Source organism: Corythoichthys intestinalis, chromosome 5 (assembly GCF_030265065.1).
Source record: "Corythoichthys intestinalis isolate RoL2023-P3 chromosome 5, ASM3026506v1, whole genome shotgun sequence".
Lineage (NCBI taxonomy): Eukaryota > Metazoa > Chordata > Actinopteri > Syngnathiformes > Syngnathidae > Corythoichthys > Corythoichthys intestinalis.
The window spans coordinates 22,182,535-22,209,102 of record NC_080399.1 but is presented as its reverse complement, the minus strand read 5'-3'; the positions used below and the strand labels follow the sequence as shown (position 1 = coordinate 22,209,102).

The 26,568-nt window shown below is 38.7% G+C and overlaps 4 protein-coding genes across 6 annotated transcripts; 1 reads left to right on the top strand and 3 right to left on the bottom strand.

Annotated features, from left to right (window-relative positions):
• Positions 1-2,329: 2,329 nt before the first annotated feature.
• On the bottom strand, positions 2,330-8,507 carry idh3a (isocitrate dehydrogenase (NAD(+)) 3 catalytic subunit alpha). Of its 2 annotated transcripts, XM_057836663.1 has the most exons (12): positions 8,337-8,422; positions 7,934-7,996; positions 7,504-7,557; positions 7,324-7,407; positions 7,021-7,135; positions 6,658-6,845; positions 6,409-6,542; positions 6,218-6,320; positions 6,071-6,135; positions 3,932-4,016; positions 3,655-3,807; positions 2,330-3,585 (listed from the first exon to the last, which is right to left on the bottom strand). In XM_057836663.1, the coding sequence occupies exons 1-12, from the start codon at positions 8,361-8,363 to the stop codon at positions 3,505-3,507; spliced, it is 1,152 nt and encodes a 383-aa protein (XP_057692646.1). In that variant the 5' UTR covers positions 8,364-8,422; the 3' UTR covers positions 2,330-3,504. The 2 variants fall into 2 exon arrangements, with proteins under 2 accessions (XP_057692646.1, XP_057692647.1); XM_057836664.1 differs by lacking the exon at positions 7,934-7,996 and having other exon boundaries at positions 8,337-8,507.
• A 1,619-nt stretch (positions 8,508-10,126) lies between these two features.
• Positions 10,127-13,733, bottom strand: lrrc61 (leucine rich repeat containing 61). The gene is made up of 9 exons (XM_057836735.1): positions 13,286-13,733; positions 12,343-12,438; positions 12,116-12,262; positions 11,629-11,689; positions 11,347-11,432; positions 11,179-11,244; positions 11,032-11,100; positions 10,741-10,866; positions 10,127-10,646 (listed from the first exon to the last, which is right to left on the bottom strand). The coding sequence occupies exons 1-9, from the start codon at positions 13,314-13,316 to the stop codon at positions 10,540-10,542; spliced, it is 789 nt and encodes a 262-aa protein (XP_057692718.1). The 5' UTR covers positions 13,317-13,733; the 3' UTR covers positions 10,127-10,539.
• cib2 (calcium and integrin binding family member 2) lies at positions 13,013-22,499 on the top strand. 2 transcript variants are annotated; one of them, XM_057836736.1, is made up of 7 exons: positions 13,013-13,155; positions 16,486-16,736; positions 17,639-17,673; positions 18,737-18,848; positions 19,352-19,499; positions 19,583-19,778; positions 21,623-22,499. In XM_057836736.1, the coding sequence occupies exons 2-7, from the start codon at positions 16,542-16,544 to the stop codon at positions 21,642-21,644; spliced, it is 708 nt and encodes a 235-aa protein (XP_057692719.1). In that variant the 5' UTR covers positions 13,013-13,155; positions 16,486-16,541; the 3' UTR covers positions 21,645-22,499. The 2 variants fall into 2 exon arrangements, with proteins under 2 accessions (XP_057692719.1, XP_057692720.1); XM_057836737.1 differs by lacking the exon at positions 13,013-13,155 and adding an exon at positions 16,377-16,398.
• Positions 22,500-22,862: 363 nt separating this feature from the next.
• LOC130916440 (SH2 domain-containing protein 7-like) lies at positions 22,863-26,158 on the bottom strand. Its single transcript, XM_057837171.1, has 7 exons — positions 25,413-26,158; positions 25,241-25,320; positions 24,999-25,147; positions 24,764-24,853; positions 24,483-24,648; positions 24,280-24,399; positions 22,863-23,894 (listed from the first exon to the last, which is right to left on the bottom strand). Exons 1-7 carry the CDS (start codon positions 25,447-25,449, stop codon positions 23,286-23,288), a joined length of 1,251 nt encoding a protein of 416 aa, XP_057693154.1. The 5' UTR covers positions 25,450-26,158; the 3' UTR covers positions 22,863-23,285.
• Between the last annotated feature and the right edge of the window lie 410 nt (positions 26,159-26,568).

Genomic DNA, 26,568 nt, shown 5'->3' with positions numbered 1-26,568 from the left:
CCATCCTATAACGCTCGAAGCGTTTTATCCACTTCGGCCATTCATTTACATTGGAGAAGTCAAACTTGCCTGGCGGAGCTAGCTGTGGCAAAGCTAATTGCGCAGGTGCCACTGCTGGTCGCTGCTCCTGTTGCATCGTCTCTTTTTTTTTTTTCACAGACGCGCCGTTCGTCAACACTGCAGGTTTAGTCCGCCTTCCCCACAAAATTAATTTATTCTGACACCATGTTATATAACTGACTCTCTGTCTAGTTATATCAATATATATATTCAGGACTCAGGAGGCACTTTCGTGTGTCGCAAGCTTTACTGAACTCTTATTGTGTCACATACAAATACGTCCGTGTCACAACACGAACCCAACACATATAACATCCACTTACACAACACAAATGTGGGATCAAAGGCCACCGTGCAAAATCATGTCGACAAAAGACATGGTGTAGTCGGTGTAAAACGGACACGCACAAAGACACCACTTGCAGACGCAAGGAAACACCGGACGGAGCGAGAAAAATTGCTGAAGATGGAGATCCTGACTTCGTGTTCAAGGTGAGAGATGAACAGCCCGACACCAGGCGGCAGGATACACACAGCATCCGGGAACGAGGTCTGATGGTGGACACGGGAGCGACATCTCATATCATCACTGACGAGACCAAATTCAAAAGCTTCCAGGAGACGTTCAAACCAGAGAACCACAGCGTCGAGTAGGCAGATGGTACCCGGTGCAGTGGAGTCGCACTCAAAAGAGGAGAAGCGGAGTGCTACCTGATTGACAACGGATGACATGATGGCTGATATCATGACAAAACCTGTAACAAAGTTTAAATTGAAGAAGTTTGACAGTGTTATTTTTTGGAATTTGAAATGAAAAATTTCATTTGGTTGTTAAAAAGGCATCAACATGAGAACAAGTGGGGGTGTTGAGAGAAATGGTGGAGGAAATGTTTTGTATTCATAAATGTGTCCTCAGTTGATGTTGAAATAATGTTCCTATTGCTTGTTATTATTGACATATCATCTTTCCGCCACAAGACGGCAGGATGGGACTTAATTGTCTAAAGTGCTACATTTATTACTTCCTTGTGTTTGACTTTGATGACTTTGATTTGTAGGATTGCCTGTGAAGACAGCAATGAGAGAGGATGTATCCGCATGTCAATGGAAATTAAATACGCCAAGTTTTGGCTAAAAGACAACTTATTCTCCGTCAATTCTTCCTACGAATGCAACGTTGAGCTGCAACCACCTCAACACATATATTTACCCTTTTACATGTTTTTTTTTGTTTTTTGTTTGGATCAATTATATTCTAAAATATAGGGGAAAATGCGACAGTAACAAAAAAGATACAATTAAGCGATAGTTATGAAATAGATATCCGTGACCTATTTACAGACTTTTTCATTGTGACATAATTTGTTTAAGTTTAAAATAAGCGAGTGAATAATTTTAATTTTTTTAAACTAAACACTAGACATCAATTAATGATTCTAAGCTAAAAAAATGACAAATAATAAATATAATTAATTACTTTCTCTTTATGGCTGGGTTGAACCAAATGCGGTTGCGCGGTGTCTGTAAACGGGTGTAAAACGGACAAATTATTATATTAAAAATGTTTGTAGAAATAATTTGTGCTCACAACAATATTTTCTGCATTCGAAAAAAAATCAGCGTTGGCAAAACTAATTTTTGTGATTGGAAAACATTTTTTAGCCTTAAAAAATTATTTTGAGTGCAATTGTTTTTTTTGGGGGGGGCGGGGCGACGCAACGACGATTTTTGGGGCAAGTGCCCAATTTTTTTGGGCCACTGTAATTTTTTTTTTTTGCAAAACACTTTGTGTGTTGCATTAATATAAACACTTGTTCACACATCTTTTATATGGGTTCTGAATCCAAATTAGTTTTTTTTAGTAAACCAAGATTTAAAATTGTTTGGCCAATGCAAAATTATTGCAAAGCTATATTTTAACAAAGTGGGTATATTGCGGTTAACTAAAAGTAGCCCAACAATAGCTAGATAATAGCTGTTATTTCATGATTTAAACAACTGTTGAAAGAGGAGACCAGCAACGGACAATGTGACCTGCTGCACTGCTTCCAAATTTCTCCAATATGTAAAAATCTGTCAACTATGACAAGCCAATGTGGGAAACCATTCATAAAAAAGCATAGAACTATGCAAAGAACTAAAAAGTTCAACTTAAATGTTCATGCAACAGAAAATGGGGAAAAAAAAGTTGACCAATGCATTTTTTCATGGATAAGGTTTTGGGAAAATATTCATGGAAATGTTTTACTTTTCTTTACCACAAAACAACAATGATTCAATCATTTTATTGCAAAATTTGGACTTAACTTTTGAACAAAAATGTATTCTTAAAAGAAATAAGCACCAGTGTGCAACTACAGGCTGAAAGCTTTAACAAAGACCAAGCATGCCCTCTACTGGCTCTAACTGTAATTAATCAACCCCGATACAAAAAACAAAACAAAAAAATCATCGGAGATCGATGCGTATACATCCCTAGAAAATACCTACCAAAATGATTGAATTTGAATCAAGTGTTAACATTTCAGTTGATTAGTGATTAGCAATAAGTATCCTTTATTAAACCGTAGTGGTGTCGCACGCTCACTCCCAATCGATTTGATACCAATTTTGAAATTGGCTGAATTAATGTAATTAAGGAAACAAAATTTCAAAAATTGACTGTGTCAACGTGGATACCCTTTTAGTATATTCATAATAAAGTATCTGATCAATTTTGCTTTGTCTAAGGAAGTGGTACACAGAAATATTTGTGACATCTTGACACACCAGTGGCATGCCTACGTTGTCAGTTGTTGTCTCTACTTTAATCAACTCATCCAAATTAACTACTGATTAAGTGACCAAAATGAATGTTTATTCTTGTGTACATACGTAGAACTGAAGTACAATGTAGTGTAGCCAGACAACTAGTAACCAACCCATCATGTTAGCAGCTGAAGAGGCATTAAGACACAAAACCATAAGACATTTCTGATGTCATGTTAGCACTCATGATGTATTGTAATACATTCATATCCGACACAAAACTGCAAAATAATAAATAAAAGCGCTTCTCTGCATTTCCTGACCAACTAGATTTGAATTTTAAAATATAGAATAACTGAAATGTATCAAATGTTTTCCCAATAACCATAATAACTTTTGACTATAATTCAAGTATAATTCTATAGTACAATATTAACTATAGAAGTTATAGATACATCAATATCACAATAATAATGATAGTATAGTCCTCTCGATACTCGTCTTATGCGTCATTAAATGCACAGTGAATTGAAGAAGTAACTGCAGCTCTGAAGCAAACACTTGAACAAGTGCAAATTGACAAAAAAATATAAAAAATCAGGATGAGAAATCCTGAGACAGTTTTTAATATGTTTTGGTTTAAATTGTGCAGATACATGCGAGCACAAAAGCGGAAAATACTAAAAGCAATTATTATTAGAGATCTCGCACTCGTTGACATATTGCCTCCGTGAATTCGGAGCACTTTGACTTCCCTCCGAGGTCTCCAGTAAGCACCTGGAACAAAAACAACAAAGGCATGTTACATTTTAACATGATGTCAAACCCGCAGGGACAAATAATTACCTTTTTGTCTCGGATGGTATCAAAACAGGCGGTCTCGATCCTCTTTGCGTGGTCGTGTAGGCCCATATGGCGCAGCATCATGACTGCACTCAGCAGCAAGGCAGTGGGGTTAGCCATGTCTTTTCCTGCTATATCGGGAGCAGTTCCATGAACCTGGAAAGAGTATTAAAAACGCAATCCTTGAAAGATCATATTTCAGTGCCATTGACATTTATCATCTTCAATGAGCCAATTGATCATAAAACTGATTATATAAAGAATATGAGAGGGAACATACAGACTCAAAAATGGCAACTCCATTGGCACCAATGTTGCCACTTGGGGTTACACCAAGTCCTCCAATAAGTCCAGCACAAAGGTCACTAAGGGTTAATAGGTAAAGTATATTTACATTCAAGAACATAAAAATCACAAAAGCTGCTTATGCAGTATAGAGTGCATATCAGACATCCTTCTCCAGATCCTTTAGTTCAGTGGTTGTTAACCTTGCTAAAGGTACCGAACCCCACAAGTTTCACAGGTGCATTCACCGTTCCCTTCGGAATTTCATAATATAGCCATTTTTTTTTTTTAAGGAATTCAAAACCTAGCACGCTAATATCTATGTGAATTCCTGTTCAAATTTCTTCCAGACTTCAAATTTACTACAAATAATTTAGCAGTTTATTTTCATATTGGTAAAAGAAATTAAACTCATTTCACACTGTTCCTTTTTTTGTTTTCATGTCTATATTCTAATGTTATCGTCCCATCCTTGCATGAGATACTATTTCATGACGTAAAATTATCTATGCAGTTTATGCTTAGCTTACGTTTAGTTTACGCACCGCTGTTACAGCAGCAGTGAGTCTGGAGTTCCAGGCTAGTTTACTTTGCCTATGGGTTTGCTACACTTCCTCATACCAAGTGCGAGTCAACATTCCACTGATTAAACCGATTATTCCTCACATTAGATAGAGGGGTAGTAATTGAAATAAATGGAATAAAGCCTGTAAATTGAGCACAAACCAGTCCAAAACACCACTTTGCCTATATTTAGTCAGCGTACAAATAGGGCTCTGCGTTTCTTAACATTCACCGAACCCCTGAGGCTTTCTCACCGAACCCCCAGTCATAGAGCCCCAGTTAAGAACCACTGCTTTAGTTGCTCATTATTTTCCATGAGTTTTTTTTGGGGTAGTTCAGACTGTGCATGTTTATCTATCCCAGGGGTCGGGAACCTATGGCTCGCGAGCCAGATCTAAAGGCTGCATCTGGCTCACAACCTAGATGTGCTACGTTAGATCCCCCAAGTCCCATGCCACTGGCTGCGTGAGCCCAGGGTGATCATGAGACACGTAGTCCATACACTACAACAAGCGACTAGAAAGCCGGTTCGCAGTAATTTTTGTGGGAAAGTGGCAAACATACATGTTGTGTCACTCTATCTATTTATCTATCAATCGCACAGGCAACGCAGATGAGGGAGAGACACTGTTCAGGATGGGTTGCCGTATTTTGCTGTCGAAAATAGGGGCCTACTGTATGTGCACGTGGGGCTGAGATCAGGAAGTAAACTCGTTTTCTATTTCGTTTTCCACGATGTCATCAAATTTTAGAAACCCTTTTGAGAAGATGGCAAAAAGAAAAAAAGACTAGGAGTAGGCTATTGTATTTTTCAGCAGGACATAAGGACATAAATGCAACACCGTTTTTTCCTCTCGCTTTGGATGAGTCAACAGACGTAAGCTACTGTATTTATCACCGTTCAGCATGATTGAAAGGCTTTGACAATGAAAGGGACAACGAGAGGGGAGGATTTATTCAAGTCCTTCACCGAGTTCGGTAAAGAAAAAAAATCTACGGATGGATAAACTTGTTTCATTGTGCACCGATTGTAAGTATCAACCAGACTACAAAGCCATCAGCAAAGCCATGCAGCACCAGAAGTCGAATTAATGGTAAGAAATACTCATCATTGATTAGTAACAGCATAACTATGTTATTAAAAAGAATTCAGACTTATTGCATTTTAAAAGTGTTGAAATTACACAAAATGCACACATTACTTGTATTTTTAATTTTAACCATATTGTATGGCTCTCACAGAATTACATTTAAAAATATGTGGTGTTCATGGATCCCTAGCCAAAAAGGTTCCCGACCCCTGGTCTATACTGTATGTACTCTGTGACTGACTGGCAATCAGTCCAGTTCATCTGCGACAATTAATATAGAAAAAAGAATGATGGATGTCATGACATTTTTTTTCTCAAAAGATCTCAATCCTATTATACTGCTTTGAGCCACTAGAAGGTATATTTGCACAACATCGATGCATTTCTGGTATATGCTATTCTAACGAGTTAAAAATGTTAATTTCCCCTCTTGATATGCATTTCACATCGACAAAGTTTATAGACTTGTATCTCTTTACCTCAAGATGTCTCCATACAAATTGGGCATCACCAGAATATCAAACTGTGTTGGATCCTGCACCATCTGCAAATCAGATATAAACAACGGCATTGTCATTCAAGTAAAAAAAATAGGATATTGAAAAGAAAAGTGAGACGGGACTTACATTGAGGCACACTGTATCCAAGTACATCTCAGTGAATTTAATATCTTTGTTATTTTCAGCAGCTTCTCTGCATTTTCGGAGGAAGAGGCCATCAGACATGCGCCTGATATAATGGAGGACATGAAGTTATTAGAACATAATATTCAGTCCGTAAACCAAATATGTAGTCCTTTGTGTTGACTACATCTTACATAATGTTAGCCTTGTGAACAGCAGTAACACTGGTCCTCTTATTGTTTCTTGCGTATTCAAATGCGTACTCTGCGATGCGTTTGCTGGCTTGCTCTGTAATGAGCTTAATACTCTGCACAACTCCATCGACAATCTGTAAATAGACATATATTCACCACTTACTATGAAACAAAATTTGACCTAAACAACCTGCCTGTTGCTTAAAGGTTCATATAAAAGAACTAAATATCTTTCTTCTAAGTATTTACCACATGTTCAATTCCACTGTATTCCCCTTCAGTGTTCTCTCTGATGGTGACTAGATTCACATCCGTGTAGGGCGTCTTGTAACCCTCGATAGAAACGCAAGGCCGCACGTTGGAGTAGAGGTCAAAGGTTTTCCTCAGAAGAAGGTTCATGGAGGGATGACCAGCAGCAATTGGTGTCTTCAATGGACCTGTAGACAGATAAAATAAATCATGTAGCACTCAGTAAATTTCAGTCATGTAATTTAAGAACAAAAGTCACTTGCTCTATGCAGTGTAAATTAAGACTAATTGGATTTCATCAGATTAAACAGGTGACCTAAATGCTTTGGTCAGCAAATGAAGAATACATCGATATTATCTTACCCTTCAGACCCATTTTGTTCCTGTCCATTGATTCTTTGGCATCTGCAGGAATCACCCACTTCCCCCCAGGACCTTTGATGGCTGTAACATTTCTCTCCTCCCACTGAATGGGTGCCTAGAATAAAGCGTATAATGAATACCGTTGCTAAAAAGACCCCCCCCCCCCAAAAGGAATCTGAAAATTTCACATCAGGCAGTGAGGAAAAAGCGTATTTTATTAGAGGTTATATTTGTAAACATTTGTTATTGACTGTAAGAATAATTGTAGCAGTAATAAGTGTTTAAAAGTGCTCCAGAACTAACTTCAGCTGCCTCAAATATTTTCATGACAGCAGTGGAGATCTCTGGTCCTATTCCATCACCGGGGATCAAAGTTACAGTGTGCATCTGAAAGGCAGAGAAAGAGAAAAGTGTCACATTGGTGTTAGTGCTACCACAAATTCCAACATACAAATACGGTCAGCCTAAACAGCAGTCACATACCCCACGAGGGAATGCCCTGGTCTCTTTCTTCAAGGCGCGTGCCACATGCTGCGCCTGTCAAGCAAAACATACATGGGATATGTTTGGTGCTGTATATAAATATCCTCTTGGCACTCTGTTGTATGTTTACAAATAAAAGAAATAGTAAAACAGGAAGTACATTCTTTGAACGTACATAATCACAATTGCTATTAAAATTTTGAAAAAGCAAAAATGGAGGTTCCTGCCAGGGAAAACGGATAAACCCACGGTTGTGCCATTATGGTGACTCAAATAAACATAAAAAATGACGATAGCGCATGGCCTAAGTAACTACACAATCCCTACTTAACAAAAGGACATCACTAGCAAATAGGAAGGTATAAGATCGATTTGTCTTTCAAACAATAATACTGTACACTGCTTTAATACATAACTAAGATTAACTTACTTCCTTTGCCTTGATTTTATCCTGGCCACTGATCGATAAACTCCATTTTCTGAGTAGGTTAATCTGTAGGTGAGGAACATTACATGGACAGTTGGAGCCTCGAAGCGGAAGTAATTCGCACAATTAGCTGTCACGTTCATTTTTGGCTGTGCGGCATTCAAAAAAATGAGTACAAGGTCTGATAACGGGATCGTAATTAATTAAAATGTAAACACTATTTCGGTTACTATAGGAACCTACAGCAAGGGCGTGCCTAATAATTGGACAGATAGTTACTGTCTTTTCCGAAGACGCGGAGGAAGAGTGACCCAAAAAAATAACTGGCCCTGAACTATAATTGGGGGTTAAATGTTGCGCATATGCTACAACAATTATATAAAAACCGGGGAATCCCCGTACATACCGCTGACCTCCACGCATTCCCGGCCATTCTTAGCTAGCAGCGTGTAGCTAGTAGTCACCAAGGTCGATAATGCACGGCAGCCGAAAATGGTCAAGTTAGCTTTTAACACCATGGGGATACCCGTTTTTTTACTTTGCGCAATAAAGCGATATAATAGATTTGCATACGCACATTCGCAACGTATTATACATTTGTTAAAACATATATACTTAATAATATTATATTTATTCTGATGTACTGTTATATCGGCCGGTTTTAAGGGATTTATTCAAGACAACGACACTTATTTAAAAATTTTTTTTACAAACTTCCGGTTTTAAACTTGCGCATTGCGGAAGTCAAGTAAAACCGGGTGTTTTTTGTAATCTTGTACACATGGCATAGTAGCTTCTCACTTTCGTTTTCACAAACATTAATAAAGGTCAATCACAGATTTGATTTAGGTAATAATATTCAAGAGTCATCCATCGTTCTGTTAAATTAGCTAAAAATGAGTTAAATTCGGAAATTTAAAAGAAAAACAACTTCAAATTTTAATTAAGAAATGCAACAAATGTATAACCCAACTAAATTCAATTACTGTTTTTATATATTACTTCTATGTCATTATTGAGATGTAAAATATTAATTAGGCTGTACTACTATACTGTATGTCACAATCCAATACAAAGTAACAGCTGTAAATCAATTAAAATGTAACTGAAAAAAGAAATACCGTAATTTTCGCACTACAAGGCGCACCCACCAAATTTGGCATGAAAACGGAATTTGTTCATAGATAGGCCGCAGCTGTACTCACTGTATTATGGGATATTTACACCAAAAGATATTCACCGGTAACACTTTATTTGACAGTGGCATCATATGACTGTCATAAGACCAAATGAACCACCATGAAGCTTTGAACCAATTGGCTGCAAAGCTCCATTGCTTCAAGAAGCTTCATTTGGCCGTCACTGCTCCCTTGGGGGAGACAGTCAACCTCTGCTGCCAACTGCTGTCAACACTGTTGTTGTCCAACATGCCTCCTAGCATGCATTGCAGCGCTATAGATGTAAATAACGATCAAAATTCATGTTCTTTGCTAATTAATTCTTCAGTTACTCTTCCAGTTGTTTCATTAATTGCTACTTATGGTATTTGGTAACACTATATTTTACAGTGGTGGCATAAGACTGTCATTAAACAATCATAATTATGACATGACACTTTCCTGAGCATTAATGAATGCTTATAACAGATGTCATTTAGTGTTATTCAGCAAATCATCTCACTTTTGAATGGATGTAAAAGATCCAAGCTGGATATAAATGGAGATAGTAAGATAATTTGCCGGATGACCCTAAATGACATAAGCATTCAGTAATGCCCATGATAGTGTCAAGTCATAATTATGACGGTCTTAGGACAGTCTTATGACACCGCGGTCAAATAAAGTGTTACCTATTAACCCAAATAAATCAACAAATAAGTCACCCTGGACTATAAACTGCTGGATTCAAAATGAAAGAAAAGAGTAAGAAAAGAAAAAAGTAAGAAAAGAGTTGTGCCTTTTAGTCTGAAAATTACAGTATGTCCATCACAATGAGAATTAATGGATGGGTGGTGGAAATATTGCTCATAATAGTTTTCTGCTTTTAAACGTGTAAAACAGTAATGTTTCCAATGGAAAGGTGACAACCACCAGCAGGTGGGGCAAAACGCAAACTAATCCTCAATTGACAAACTCAGCATGATCTACTTGAACCAGATATCTAAAAAAAAACATTTAATATTTTGTTAGAATAACAACACTTTTTTTTATAGGCAATAATCTTTATGGTATAAAACAGGTATAAACAGATCAACATTCAATCACATTTCGCTACAGGTCAAAAAAAGCAGAGCAATGGGAGGTTCCCAAAATGATCCAGCAAAATGGAAAAGCTCTTAAATTACTTGGAACATTTAGAGATTTTAGCAGCATATTTTCTCTGCATTAATGCAGGCTACGAAATGGCACAAAATGCACAGTGTGCCAGTAACGATATCTCCTGTCTACAATATAAAGTATCCTCCAAAAGTGGGTGCAATAAAATGTGAACAAGCTCAACAAAGCAGCATATAGTGTACGTCTGGAAATGTCTATCTTGGGCCTAACTTACTTACTACTGCACATACAGCACTGGCATTTTTATTTAACAATACTTAGAAAAGATCTATTTCAGATGGCATACTGCTTTGGCTGCTTCTTCAAGCTCATTGATCTTTCAGTCTGGGAAATTGCATGAGTTGCTCTGTTGTTTAGGAGTCTGCATTCATGAAGAATATCTGTTGGAGGAGCATTAAAGCACAAAAATGTCACAGTTTTTTCACATTACTATCTATCTGTGCAACAGTTTTCGATTTACTGCGAAACTCTTACCATTAAACTGCTTGTAGGCTTCTTCAACGATGGCGTTGTTGGATCGTTTGATTTCCCAGTAAGTATCCTCCACCCATGGCTTGCAATCCTGATGTTCAACAAGTTGTCCATTTTTGTAAAGACCGGCTTAATGTTCCCAAGTAAAAATAAAAACATGAAACATTTAGATTGAATTCATCTACTTTAGTGGGATATGAATAATATTCTAAAAAATAAAAACATTCATTCCACAATTTATACGTTGTGTTTTCATACCTCCAAATGCAGCATTGTACTGGAGGGCAGACATACCTTTAATGGTGTCATCAATGTCTTTGCATAGTTGGTATAAGTCGCTCCCACGTCCAACAACTCTCTCGCCTAAATTTAAAAGTGCACAAACATTTAGGATTTTTATTTATATTAAGAAAAATATACTCACACATAGAAACATCTTACCATCTAGCACTTTGACGTTAGGGAACATCTCAAGAACGACAGTTCTATATGACACGTTTCTGCAGACTAGAATAAGAGATTGTTAGTTAGCTGATTTTAAAAAAAATTTTTTTACTTTTAAAAAAATATATATATTCGTTCTAATTTGAGAAAAAGATATGAATTCACCTGGATTTGAATAATTGTATGTGTTGTCGTTAAGACGAATACTTTCTAGTTTTCTCAAAGACTGAAGGCAGATAAGGTTATCGATACTGTTGGAAAACAAAACAGTATTGTAGTGATTTTTTTTTTAGACGAGCAAAATAAAGCTTTATATCAGAATTTGGCAATATGTGCAAATGCAATGGGTGCGAAGGCCTTTAGCGTGCCCTTAAAAACTGCGGTTACAATGCAATGCTCAATTAAAATGACTACAAATGATGAAACCAAATGAATAAATTGATATACCTGGAGATAATATTACCAGCAAGGTTTAAATTCTGTAGATTGTCACAACTGTACAGGGGCTCTGGAGAGATAGAGTTAACAATAATATAGTGCAACATAGATCACAATGCTACAATTGTCTGACAATTAAAATAACTAGCCTAATTGATTGTGTTCTATTGTGACGTTACCACAATGATAAAAACTTGAATAAATATTTGTGCTTTTAAGTCCACATTTAAACACGTTTACCAATCAGTAACTTTTGAAAACAAACAGCCCCCACACCTCCCAAAAAGGTAATAAAACTGCACCTAGCATTTGTATACCATTTTCTTAACAACAAAACAAACAAATAAAGAAGCCATTTACTGGAATCCCCCTGACTAACTCATTTGACATATGCTGCTTTTGTGCGGTTTTCCACAAATTTCAGTGGAATTTTGATGCAACTGTAGACTTATCATTTCATTTATCTGAGGCTACTACTATTTTTCTGAATACTTACCTAAATTAGAAATCCTGTTAGAAGACAAATTGAGAACAGAAAGCAGTCGAAGTGATGACAACGGAGCTAAATTGACAATATTATTTCCAGAGAGGTCCAGTCTCTCTAAATTCATACACTCTCCTATACAGCCAAGATCGTGTATACCTGACAAGATATTGAGCAGCTTGTCAAGCACAGGTAAATTCAGTGTTTATATTGATACAAATATTACAATGTGACCTTACCGAGACCCCTGAATTTGAGAAACAGTATGGACTCCAAATCAAACTCCCCCGAGTGAGACTTGAGCAGCACAGCGGTAATCTTCTCGACCTCTCCCTCTGAGAGAAACAAACATGAGACTGCAGCACATAACAGTAAAGCACTTAATGCAACACATCCACATGCACATCATTTTGTGAGTCAGCACTGCAGGAAGAGAACGCTCCAAGCACTGTGTCCACTCAACTCAAGGATGGGACGAGTGGATAACTCATGCTATCGTCCGTAAATAGCACATTTCTACCCATTTAGACTGTGTATGAATATCTCATCTGGCAGCATTTTGTGTTGGACTTCAAGAGGACTTACTGTTGGCTCACTGACATATTGATGGACGAATGAAGATTATGACTGGACTGAGCTCCTTTTAGGCAGAATCCCTTTAACTCTTCCTGCACATGACTATTTTATGACCCCCTCGTTTAAAAATTCCCCTTATAACTAAAAGGATCAGCACAGTAACCGTTCATAATAGGACTATGCATGTGACATTACACCAATTGTGGTAAAGACTGCATTTATTTTATAATCTGTCGAAACATGAAAACAATCACTGTCATAAAGTGAAGTTGCGTTACGTTTCTATTTGAACATCGTTCGGACCTGTATACAAAGAGTTTTTGCAAGATTTTGCCTAATGACCAGCTATCATCAAGTGCTAGCATATTTAAGCAGCCAAGGCTAGTGGGGCGTAATTGCAAGGAAACAGCTGCTTCCCTCGGAGAGTCTGATTCACCCGGCTCAGACGAAGTGGGAGGGTTATTAAATCAAAAATGGTAATTGCTGCACTGGCGAGAACGCGCACACACATGTTATGTAACACAACGGGAAGGTAGCTATCTACTAGCCACTATTTACGTGAGCGGCTAGCATAGCGGCGTCGCAACAAGCTGCGTTCCGACTTACCTTGCTCTTTAGTATCTCGCTTCGAGTCCATCCTGGCTACTAAACCGTTTCAAAAATATACTTGTAATAATGAAAACAGTCGAGTTAAGCGGGTTAGAGTCCAGATAAGATCGGTATTTCGGAGGGGAAGTGTGAAATTGGAATGTGTCCTGCGGTGTAGTTAGGATTAATGTTGGGTTGCAATGGACGCAGGTGGATGGGTGGGGGTCCTGTTGCTGACCGACCGGAGCGAGAGAAGCCAAGTTTTGTTAAGTATCACGGCTGGGGGTCGCTGATACTTGTAGACATTTTTGCCTTCAAGCAACAAGTTCTCTCATAACTATGTCAAATGAGTCAGACTGATAATTGGCTCATTAAGGGAGTCCTCGGTTTACGACGGATTTCCATCCGTCATTCCCGTGAACAAACTTTTTAACACCAAGTACCACCACTAAAATAACTCTGCTGGCCAAGTGTTTATCCAAAACAAGAGATCGATCGATATGGGTTTTTCAGGACCGATACCTGTTATTAGCAGTTACAGGGGCCGATAACCAATTTTTGAAGCCGATATTCATTTGCAGTAGTAGTAAAAATTAGCGTAAAATTGATTAATGCAAACTCTGAACTTCATTGAAGCATGTTTATTGAACCACACAAATAGAAAATAATAGCTAACTAAGCCTGCAAGCAGGACTGAACGGGCTCGCAGTTTGGTGCAACTCGGACGGCAGGCAGGTCAGGGTGTAGGCTGATCGTCCCCCTCTCATTATCTCATGAGAACATAACTTGCTCGAAACGTGCCTTTTTTTTATGGGATTAGAAATATATTCACACACCTAGGAGAAAAACCCCTATTGAAGAGGGTCCTACAAAAATGGGGGCGTTACTGAGCTGTGCAGCCACGCCCTTATTCAAAGCCAAATCAATCTTCTAATTGAACCAAGTGTGCCAAATTTTGTGGCTCTACAAGCTGCCTAAGTCCCTGAAAAAAAATTTACTTCATTTTAATGGCGAACAAAGGGTCGTCCCGGCAACAGACAGAGACATGTGGGCATGGACCTTAAAATGTAGTATTAGAAAAGGTCTTGTAGAACAACCTGAAAAGAACTAGACATGTATAAGTAAAATAAGTGACTCTCTGTTGCCACTAGTTGGGGCTGCAGAGTTGATGCAAATAACCCCTACAGGACTCTTCAGGGTATGACTGTTATCAAGCACGGGAAGTTTGGCACAGATATGTTGTATGTGTGCCAAGTTAAGACTGTTCAAAATTTGTGGTGAGACAAAATGGCCACGGTAATTTTCACTTTCCTGTTTGGACCCTTCTGCTTCATCGAAACCTCAATATTTTTAATCAGGCACCTGAACACATGTCTTCTTAAGGCTCCCCTGGTGCAGGTTTGAGGTCGATTGATTTTTTTCCCTGAGAGGAGGAGCCTGTCTAGTAAAAAACTGCATTTCCTGTTCCCAGCAGGGAGTGCCAGACGTAATGGGTAATATTTCAATGCAGTCGTGTTCAGGCTGGGATACCTCGCATACATACCAGATATGAAAAAGATTGAACCTTTTATCAAGAAGTTATTAGTCATTTACTGAATTTGGCATGTTCCCAAAAAATTGCCGACTTTTTTGCCACCCCGCCCAGGTCAGGTCTGTAAATGAAAACCCACCGTTTTGAATACTTAAGATCTCATATGTCTCATGAACAGTCTCCCCAATTTTGAGGAGGATCCAACTAACTCCCTAACGATATAAACTCACATTCAATCCAAAATACGCGATTTCCTGTTAGGTTTGGAATATGGGTGCAAGAGACTTTTTAGAATGGTTTCACACAAAGTATCGACTCCCCGAATTTCATCGCTCCACGTTGAAAAAACCTAATAGGAGAGGCCTTTTTGAAATATTAAAGGGGGTGCCACTGAGCCATTTTGTTACGATTTTTCGCTAGGTTGCAAAATTATCGATGAGTTTATGTATATATATATGTACAGTATATATAATTTATTATTATTTATACATATGAGATTATCGGTGAGTTTTCGTGTCACGTTAAGGCCTCCAAATTGGCCATTTTCATTTGCCATAAAGAAATAATAGTAATCCTTCGCAATCCAATAGTGCTCTCGACCACTCGGTGCTCGGGCCCTAATAATAAGGGTTGGCGTGGTTCAGTGGTAGAGTCGTTGTTCCCCAACCCAGAGGTTGTGGGTTTGATTCTCTGCCCTGATAACCTCGTCTAAGTATCCTTGAGCAAGATATTAAACCTCACGTTGCTCCTGGTGTTGGGTCGCCAATAGGTTGATAAGAATATAGTGTGAAGCGCTTTTAGGGCCTTAAAAAGGTGGAAAGGCGCAAATTCAATTCCATTTATCATTAGCATTTAACCAATCAGAGGATGTGGTGAATACCAGTGTGGGAGATAGCAGGAAGGAGAGAAAGGCGCGGCTGCATCTGAGCCGAAATAACCCATTTTCAAATTGATTTTTTTCATATCGGCTGATACCGATATACGTCAAATTTCCAAATATTGGCGCCGATAATTGGGCTGGCCGATAATCGGTCTATCTCTATCAAAAACCCAGGCAGATTGTAATTTTGGGGGAAACGGGCGGGCCAACCCAACGGTTTGGACAACCAAACAAGGGATTTGCTGTGTTAAAGAGGAACTAAATCCTATATTGGCGGGGAATAATACAAGATGTCTGCCACCACCAATAAAACTTTGTATTCTTATTCATATTTAATTCAGGGAATCATAGTTAAAGAAAATAATTAATGCGTTTTAGTAGACTGTAGACTGTCAGTTTTGAAGGTTTAACTTAATCAGCAGACACAAAATTAATGAGCTTAAATAAACACATTTACCGGTATGCATGGTTTACAGATTCATTCATCAGGTTAATACAAAATAAATCTAATCAATTTTTTCCCACCAATGAGTAATTGCTTCAGGAAAACCAGCAGTATCAGGGCTCACATAAATCCACATAGAAGCCCAATAATTAAGACAGCATTCAGCGGCAAATCATAAGTCACCACAATTTAATAATTTATTTATCCGACATCCTATTGGCCCATCCAGGTTCCCGTGGGTATCAGAGCTGAAGCAGAAGCAGCCCGCAGACCTTGTAATCCACACTTGCTTGCCAAGCTACACACTCATCTTTTGCTCCTTATTTCTTATTCTTTTTTTTTCTTTCCTTTTTTCACTGCAGCCTCTACATTTTGCAGCCATGACTCGCATTGCAACCACGGACGCTGATGACACCCTATGAGACTGAGAGACACTGCAGCATCGCGGATTCACCCTGCGACGGAGACGCTCACTTCACGGCCCCTAAATGTATTGGACTGTGCAAAGGCTGTGGACCCGCTGTCTTGTGAATGCATACAAGCAACAAATGACTTGATAATCATGGGAAACAAGCAGACTATTTTTACAGATGAGCAACTCGATGCCTACCAGGTGAGTGAGCATGAAGTACACTTCCCTTCATCACCATCTACTTATGAGTAAACATTTGGGAGGGCAATGGGGCAACTATTTGTTGTTGTTGTCTTCAGTAAAAACTTGGGTATGCTCATGATTTACTGTATGAGGGTTTTGATTGCATTGCTCCATAGAGTGTGAGAAGTTGTCAGCTGTTAAAGACCAGATTACTCCAACCGACTGAGAATGTGAAACATCCTCAATAATCTAACATGGGCTTTTTAATAATTGATGCCAAGTCAGCATGATCTGCTGTGAAACTCTACTCTCTGGAGACAGTTTGGTCCTCAAGAGCTAGTCTCTAGTTTCTCCTGCTACCTTTTTAAGACCTTCAGTAGCACATAGTCAAGTATATATATGACAAAATTATACAATTTAGCTAAAAGATAAGGGATGAAGAAGAAGACATTTTTATTTTTTTCAAAATATATGAATGAAATCACATTCCATTGTATTAAATATATGATTAGTTATGCCAATACTGAATTTAATTTTTAGCATATTTATTGGATTTATTCCATCCACTGCTCCCAGAACTGGCTGCATTGTAGCAATCACACTCACAGCTCAGACAGACAGAACCCATTCAAGGGAAATGTAAATTGAGGTGCCCGCCAATACAGCTGTTACACAATGTTACACAATGCGCGAGCCATCGCGCACACCCTTGTATTAATGAAGACTTCTCCAGAAAACACCAGAACATGTTCACCCAGCCTCATTGCTGTATATGTAAGAACATGGTAAAGTCATGTATGCGGAACATGTCGCCTTAATTTGTGTTGTGTAACGTATTAATTTACTTAAAATTAAATTGATTGGTTATTTCATCAGGTGCCTGGTGTATATAACATTTTGTTGTTCTATTTGTATTGCAGGATTGTACTTTTTTCACTCGCAAAGAAATCTTGCGGTAAGTAAAATCAAATCATTTGTACAGGTACATGCTGTATTAGCTCACTGTAAACTGTAGAATGTGGCAGTGAAAATCTAGAACATTCTATCCTTGTGCCTAACAGTGTTTCAGGTTGTACTCGACTTTTTGGGGCTGCTGTGACAATTTGAACTTGTGTATGATGATTAATGGGAAAGCATCATTTTCTGAACCCACTTTTTGATGGCAGCCATAAATTAGACCCCCAAAAAATACACCGAGTAATAAAGATACTGAAATGGACTGATAAAGGTTATGAGTCACCACATGATATCAGTGGTTTTTAGAGTTGGATAAGTCTGAATGGTCTCTTTGTGCTCCAGTGGTTAACAGACTCTCATATGTCCAAAATGGGAATGATGGTGGTTGGTTGTTTATCTGTGCCCTGCGATTCACTGGTAACCCGTTCAGGGTGTACCCACAAGCACAGGGCGAACATAGACAGGAAGGCCTAAACTGAGAATTGAACTGGGAAACATGACTGTGAGCCAGACATGTAAACTACTAGTCCAACATGCTGCTCAAATTAAATGTCCTAAATTAGTGAAATGACAAACTTCGTCAGTGATATTGAATTGACTTTCATTCCAAGGCCAGCATTTGGCCGGGGACAATCAGCCGAGGGCGAAACGGGGTCCCTCACTTTATGACCTTCATAAAACACATCTCGTTTCTGCCCACAGTTGCAACGGTTACAGCACGGCCATGTTAGACTAAGGAAAGAGAATATCAGTGATTGTTACAAGGTCGCTGCTTTCAGCCCTTTGACCGTATGCTATAACCTCTACAAGGTATAGCTCATGCCCGTGTTTCTTTCTCATCAAATACAGGTTAAATTTACATTGAATGAAGTGTAGGTAACAGAGTGGAGCTTCTAAGTTTGACCGCAACTAGTTCCGTGTTGCTGCTCAACATCTGATTTGAAACATTTTATCTGATAGGAAATGATGATAAGTTTCAGTTTCAGTTGCTATTCTTGTGCTGCACTACAAATTCAATTGAAAGAGATAAGTCCTCACAAAACGTATAATTTTTCTTCTAGGTTGCATGGTAGATACCATGAACTGGCTCCGCATCTGGTGCCAATGGACTACACGAAAGAGCCTGATTGTAAATTACCTTTAGCCTTGATAGTCAACATGCCAGAGTTAAAGGTAAAAATGAATTATTTTAAAAGAATAATACATCTGACTAGTTCATTGTTGTCAGTGGAAAAGTCTCACTCATTTTGAAAATGTCAAAACACTCTGAGCTGAATGCATCACTAGCCACTCACATAAGCCCACAACTGATCGATACTTATGCTTTTCAGAGAGCAGAATTGATTTTTAATCATCTTTGTCACACATCTGAGTGTATGACTAACCACATTGTGTGAACTCATGGAAGTTAATGTGCCATGAAATGCTCCATTCCGGCACCTATTTCTCCTTTTTGTGACGTGCCAGCTCTTTGGAAAGAACACTAATGGAATTATTACATAACACCACTGTCTTACAGACAGACATAAGGCCAAATACTGGTACATGCACAAATACTCCTACACAGATGCATTTTTCATCTGCCTATCATTGCTATTAAAAGGCTAAAGTGCAAGAATGTATTTGCTTGTCATTGCATTAATTCTTATAAATGTTGTTTCAACCTTCCTATGTAGGAAAATCCATTCCGTAACAGGATTGTTGAGTCTTTCTCAGAGGACGGCATGGGAAATCTCAGCTTCAATGAATTTGTGGATATGTTCTCAGTCCTTAGCGAAATGGCTCCGCGGGAACTGAAGGCCATTTATGCCTTCAAAATATACGGTAATGAATCGTTTGTCAAATTTACACATTTAAGCATATGTTTGTTGAAGCTGTCTAAAGGAATAAATGTTTTGCACTTGCAGATTTCAATGTAGATAACTACCTTTGCAAAGAGGACTTAGAAAAAACTCTAAACAAGCTGACAAAGGAGGAGTTGACTCCAGAGGAGGTGCAGCTCGTGTGCGAGAAGGCCATCGAAGAGGCTGATTTGGATGGAGACAATAAACTCTCCTTTGCTGATTTTGAAAATATGATATCAAGGGCTCCTGATTTCTTAAGGTAATCCGTTTACTCTACAAAATATACAGTGATATGAAAAGTATCTGAACCTTTTGGAATTTCTCACATTTCTGCATAAAGTCACCATCAAATGATATCTGATCTTTGTCAAAATCACACAGATGAAAAAACTGTTTGCTCTACCTAACACAACCCAAACATTTATAGGTTTTCATATTTTTAGGGGGATAGTATGCAAGCAATGACAGAAGGGGGAAAAATAAGTGGACCATTACATTTAATATTTTGACTCCATGGATGTCTGACATAAATCGCTGTCTTTAGGTCATGCCATAGCATCTCAATGGGGTTCAAGTCTGGGCTTTCACTTAGCCACTCCACAACGTGCATTTTGTTCTTCTGAAACCATTTTACAGTTTATTTACTTCTGCGCTTTAGATCATTGTCTTTTTGCAGCATCCATCCTCTTTTTAGCTTCAACTGTCTGACAGACGGCCTCAGGTTTTCCTAGAAAACATCCTGATAAACTTTTGAATTCATTCTTCCATTAATGATTGCAAGTTGTCCAGGCCCTGAGGCAGCAAAACGGCCCCAAATCATGATTCTCCCGCCACCATGCTTCACGCTGGGGATGAGTTGTTGATGTTGGTGAGCTGTTCCATTTTTCCTCCACATATGACGTTGTGTGTTACTCCTAAACAATTCAGCTTTGGTTTCGTCAGTTCACAAAATATTTTGCCAAAACTTCTGTAGCGTGTTAGCGAACATTAAACGAGCAACAATGTTTTTTTAGACAGCACTGGCTTCCTCCGTGGAGTCCTCCCATGAACACCATTCATGCCCATTGTTTTACATATAGCTGATGTTTGTACAGAGATATTGGACTCTTCCAGTGATTTCTATAAGTCTTTAGCAGACATTCTAGGGTTGTTTTTTACCTCCCTGAGTATTCTGCGCTGAACTCTTGGCGTCGTCTTTGGTGGACAGCCACTCCTTGGGAGAGAAGCAACAGGGCCAAACTCTCTCCATTTGTAGACAACTTCTCTGACTGTCGATTGATGAACATCCAGACTTTTAGAGATGGTTTTGTATCCTTTCCCAGCTTTATACAAATCAACAATCCTTGAACACAGGTCTTCAGACAGCTCTTTTGACCGAGCCATGATGCACATCAGACAATGCTTCTCATCAAGACAGATGTTACCCGGTGTGTGTTTTATAGTGGGCAGAGCAGCTTTAAACCACTCATCAGTGATTGGGCACACATCTGACTTAAAATGTTTGGTAGAAATTGGTTTCAATTGCTCTTCAGTCTCCTTAGGCAGAGGGTTCACTTACTTATTTTTCCCCCTTCTGTCATTGTTTGCATGCTATCCTCAGTAAAATATGAAAACCTATAAATGTTTGGGTGGTTTTAGTTAAAGCAGACACTGTATTTTCATCTGTGTGATTTTGACAAATATCTGATCACATTTGATGATGATTTTATGCAGAAATGTGAGAAATCACAAACGGTTCAGATACTATTTCATACCACTGTAACAGCATATGTTCATGAATTTAGAAAACTGATGCGATTGCAGAAGTGCAATATTTCCGTTTAGGGCTCTATTTTGGTAGACTTGGTATGTGTGAATTTTGCATATCGTTCTGCGACAGGCTAGCGCTCTGATGGAATTGAAGGTTTGTCCTTCATGACAATTTCAATATGCTGTCTAATGCATGTGTGCAAAATCACTATCTGCACTGCACGCCGGACTTACGCCAGTCACAAAAATTAAGCCCTCAGTCTTGTCAAAGACATTATAGAAAATTGATCTTAAAGTGCTCTATAAATGAAATGCAGTCAGGTTTGACAGTCTCCCATGTTGTGCCTTGCACAGTACTTTCCACATACGAATCTGAGAGGGCTCCATGGTGAAGCTGAGCACAGTGCCTGTCTGCTACTCCAAATCATCCGTCTGTCCTCTCCAGCTTCTGCTGCCCTCACCTCTGCGACATGTGCTCAGATAGAGTGCAAAACACTGAATGGAGTGGAATTCTCAGGATGCTGGATGTTTTAACAGATGAACCCATTTGATTACACTTGTTAAATCACCACCAATGAAAGGGCTCGGCCTGGGTTTCTCTGTTCAATTAATGGACTCCTTGCAGAGGATGGGAAATAAGACTGGCAAGAACCTTACAATGGATTTCGGGATTTACGGCACATCAAATAATGCATAAAAAGTCGATCTACCTACAGTATATTGCACATGTCGTACACCCACTCCCAGTCTTCCTAGATATTCTGTATCTATCGAAGGACTGTATAGCATATCATTGGGGGCATAAATGAGCTACGTATATGCACTATTTGTAAATGCATGGTAAACGTCTGGCTCTTTCGCAGCATATTGCTTATTTCATGTTATGGTTATGCTTGTGGAATTGTAGCCTAATGACAATCGTATTTTAATTTTCTCCAGCTGATTGAAGGGCTAGCTTCCCTTTTCTGCCTTGGCCATTACCATGAGGTGTTCCTACAGCCCTTTTTTGAATAGGCATTTTTCAAGTTTTACATGGATTGCATTATTTGGAATAAATGTCTTCTCTGTGACTTTAGACCTCATTGGGCTTTTTTTGTATCAATATGTGGAGAGTAGCACACTTACTAAAGCTAATATGCCCAGTGTTTTAATGTTTTCAGCTCCAATCCCGTCTCTATAATCAAGCGTGATGAAGGAGGAGTGTGCACAATAAAGATCAGGAGGTTTTGGAACATGCGCATTCTTTACCATATCAACTGTAAACACAAAATGGTGATTAAAAAAGCTGCTGCCTCGGCATTCACATGCATGAGTTCATCCTGTGCCCGTCTCAAAAAGAACTCTGCCCTTACTGAGGTAACTGTTTTTGTGCCTGTATTTGCACTGACCACATTCGAGTATTATAGTGGTTGTTGTTATCCATAGCTCTTGCAGTGCGCAGTGTGTTCTTGCCCTGCATCTGCCACTAAGATAGATGTGTCACCCTCAGAGGGAGTGCGGAGATTGCAGAATAAAAGCTGACGTGGATAATTGGTGCTGAGTCTAACAGATAAAGGTAAGTTACAGTGTAAAAACTAGGACACTCATGGGATAGGAAAATACCATACGTGCAAAAGATATTTTGTTAATAATAATTTTTGTTTTAGAAGACCCAAACATGATGTCAAAATTCAGCTAATCTTGTTTTTTTTTTTTTTTTTTTTTAAAGAAGTTTTCATTTTGTGGTTGCTGTATAATTTTTACTCCAACCCAGTGATGTACTCTTCAGAGATTTTCTGTAAGAAATGTGGTTTATTCAATTTTTCTAATTCCAGATTTTCAGCCCATTAGACAATATAAATCTCATCTGTTAAAAATAATAAATGTAAGAGAACATAGAAGTTAACTAGATGGTTTAATATGTCAACCAATTGAATGTAGTCCTTGGCACTAATTCACAGCATACCATATAAAAGCCTTCAAAGTATGCCACTATAACGCAAGCATATGATACACTTGAACTGGGAGGAGATGGCAGTTAATGATCATTGCAACCCTCCCAGTTCAAATGAATTGGACATCTATCGCCGTTAATGGCAGCCAGTGAGTTAAGTTCCTCCACTGACTCATAAGTGTTGCAATAGATATCAAGTTCACTTGTGTCGTCTATGCCTGGAATGATCTCGTAGATGTCATCAGGAGGAAAGAAGGGTCCTGTGTTAGCCTCAGTGTACACTGGGTTACCAAGATCATGCCTAGTTTGCATTGTGGTGCCTTTGCATGAAGTGTGGGGGCTACCAGGCCTGTCAGGCAGGAAATAAATAGTCTTGTCACTCAGTTGCTCAGTGCTGTGACTGCTTTGAGGTCTTCTGCATGGGTCTATTTTCTCTGGTCTTTGTCCATTGGTGTGATCCACCAGGCCAAGCAGAGAGTACTCTGGTGTAGACACTGGACGACACTTTCTGGAATTTTCATCCTGCGTGGTTCTTCCTACAAGTCTCCTTGCGGTAGCTCCAGTTGAACAGTCCTTACGTATGTGTTGTTGGTATGTGGGTTTCTTTCTTAGCTGAGCGTACAGCATCCTGCTCGGGTCACTAGGTGGCTTGGTTTCATGGTGTTTGCCTCTCCTTGGCACCGGTGGCACCTCCTGTTTTGGAAAATACATTTGTAAGGTTCCTCCAAGCAAATCATTCAATATGAGTAGATTGGATTTTTTTTTTTAAGTCAACAGTTTATAATTTGGAGAACCATTACATATGGAAGAATAGTTTACACAATTTGGTGAGTTAAACAGAAGTTAAAAAATAATTATTTTTAACCCTGACAAGTAATAGATTTTTGTCCAAACTGTGAGGTATGCAACTCATGTTTAACCCTCAAATTTTTTTTCTGTAACGTCTGTTATGCAACGTTTTGGTGTATTTGAGTACCCGGAGGAATTATTCAAAATGTTCTCTGACTACAGTATGTGCCACCATGCTACAAAAAAAGAATAATGATGATGATTGTGATGATGTCTTGATCACATTTACCTCAAGCATTGATTTGCTCATCGTTGGTAAAGGTGGCTGTTCTGAGTTTCTTTCCTCTTTCTTCATGCTTTTATCAGGCGACAAATGCTGGATCACATCATACGTCTTTTCTGCATATCCCTGCAGAATCCAACATGATCTGTTCAGATCATTTGGTCCTGACCTAATGCGGTTTATTCCAGTTAGGTTAAGTTTTATTTTACCTCAAAGCACGAGGATGTTAGATACTCTCCAAATGGCTCGATGGAACTCGTCTTGTAGTACTGGATCAGTTCAAATAAAGTTTCATGTTCCACAGCGGCGCCAGAGATGACAAAGTGCCCCATGTCACTTTGGTTGATCACAAAGTGTCGACAGCAATTGCTGCCTCTGTAACGGTAGTCGCACGTTGACTGAAGTCTCAACATTAAAACTTGGTTCTCATGTACAGTATATTTCCCATGAGAGTAATTTTCTACAACATCTGTGTTTCCAACATCCTTACCTAAAAGAAAGCACAAATCCAACGGCATTAGCGCTGAGACGGATGAGAAAACAACCTTGTTCTTTTTCTTTGAGGATATCTTCTGCAACCCTGTAGGCAGACCACAAATCTTTTTACACTTATTAAAAATCCATGACTTTGGTTCAAATGAAAGCAGGAGTGTTAAAAACAATTCAATTTAAGTGATGAAAACAGAATCGACAAACATTGTTCATAGTCTCGCCTGTGGACTTACTCTCTGTCGACCAAACCCACAAACCAAGTGGGGATGCAGCCATTTTGAGTGATGTGTGATAACTGAGTCTCCAGGAACCATTTTGAAGACAGTTCAACTCGTTTCCGTTGGCAAAACGATTGTGATGCAAGTTCAATGTTCTGTGAATTCTGTGAATAAGAGAAAAATACCCTCGATGGATTTTGACCTCCTTTGTCTGAAATTCTTTTCACATCAGAAGAGACTTTTTTGGGGGGTTTCACCTTGAAGCCGGACCTCCATCTTTCTCTTAGGGACTTTAACCATGAAAAATGGCAGCATCTTTCCTGCCTGGTTTTCTTTACTACAATACATAAAAACAAAACAGACACAATTAAAACGTCCAATTCGGATGAATCATTTTAAAACAGTTTCAGGCCCGAGTGCAATACATACCTGACTTTTGATGTAAGCGATTTGAATCTGAGGCCATCTCAGCAAGTGCCTCTTGAATTCAGTACTGTTTATGTAGAAAACCTTAAATCAGAAACAGTGATGCGACAGTGCACTGACGAGTAACATCTACACTAACACAAAATTTTCCACCCCTGTGCAAAGCTGCAAAAGAACGCCCCTCATTTGCATCACAGACCGACACAGCCACAGTGTCATGATGCTTGGTGAGAAACGGAAAGCCAGTGAGATAGAAACAATGTGGTTTTCACAGAACTAATTTGTTTCAGGGGAAAGGTTTGACCTCAAGCATGCAGGGTTACTGTGGCAATGACAGACAACATGTGTCATGACTTATATTTACATATTGTCATGTGAAGCAATGGAAATAATTTCTGTGAAAACAAAGGAATTTCTTTTACTGAAGAAGAATATCAAACATTGCTTGGAAGATTTTATCAATAGTGGCAGATTTCAATATACATTAGTCGGCAAAATGCCTCACGTTAAGTGGAATGATGATAATATGCTCCATCTTCCATCTTGCTAAAAAAAAGTGATTACAAAATTGGAAAAGATGATCAGTGTTTTTGTACGTTATGAAGTCATCATAGTAGAGATACAATACAGTATTACAGAACATCTAGTGCATGACTAAATATAGCACTACAATAGATTGAGCTCAGCGCCTTCTGATTGTCATATGTTCAAGTTGAGACCTATTCATTGCTTTTCTAGAACTGGTTCCAAGCCACCACGACACAGTGTTTTATTAATATTTATTTATTTCTATCTATAATAATTAATATGAAACTACAATTGATTTAGTTTTATTAAAAAAACAAACAAAATTCATAACATAATCAGATGTGATTGCTCTAAGACTGCAAGGGAAGCTCAGTTTCCCCGAAAATGTTAATAAATAAGTGACCATACTGTTGTGTGTTTATCATTGACGAAATATGCGCTACGATGTGCTAAACTTTTGTTCAGAATCTGCTTCTTTATAACTGGTTATGACATGGCATACTTTTCGTTCCTTCGCGCAGCTTCACAGTCCTTTAAACAGTGGGGACGTTGTGCATCTCCAGAGTTAAGAGTGCATTTTTCCACTACTTCGAAACGAGACGAGTCATTGGCTAAAAGCTGGATTTGTTCC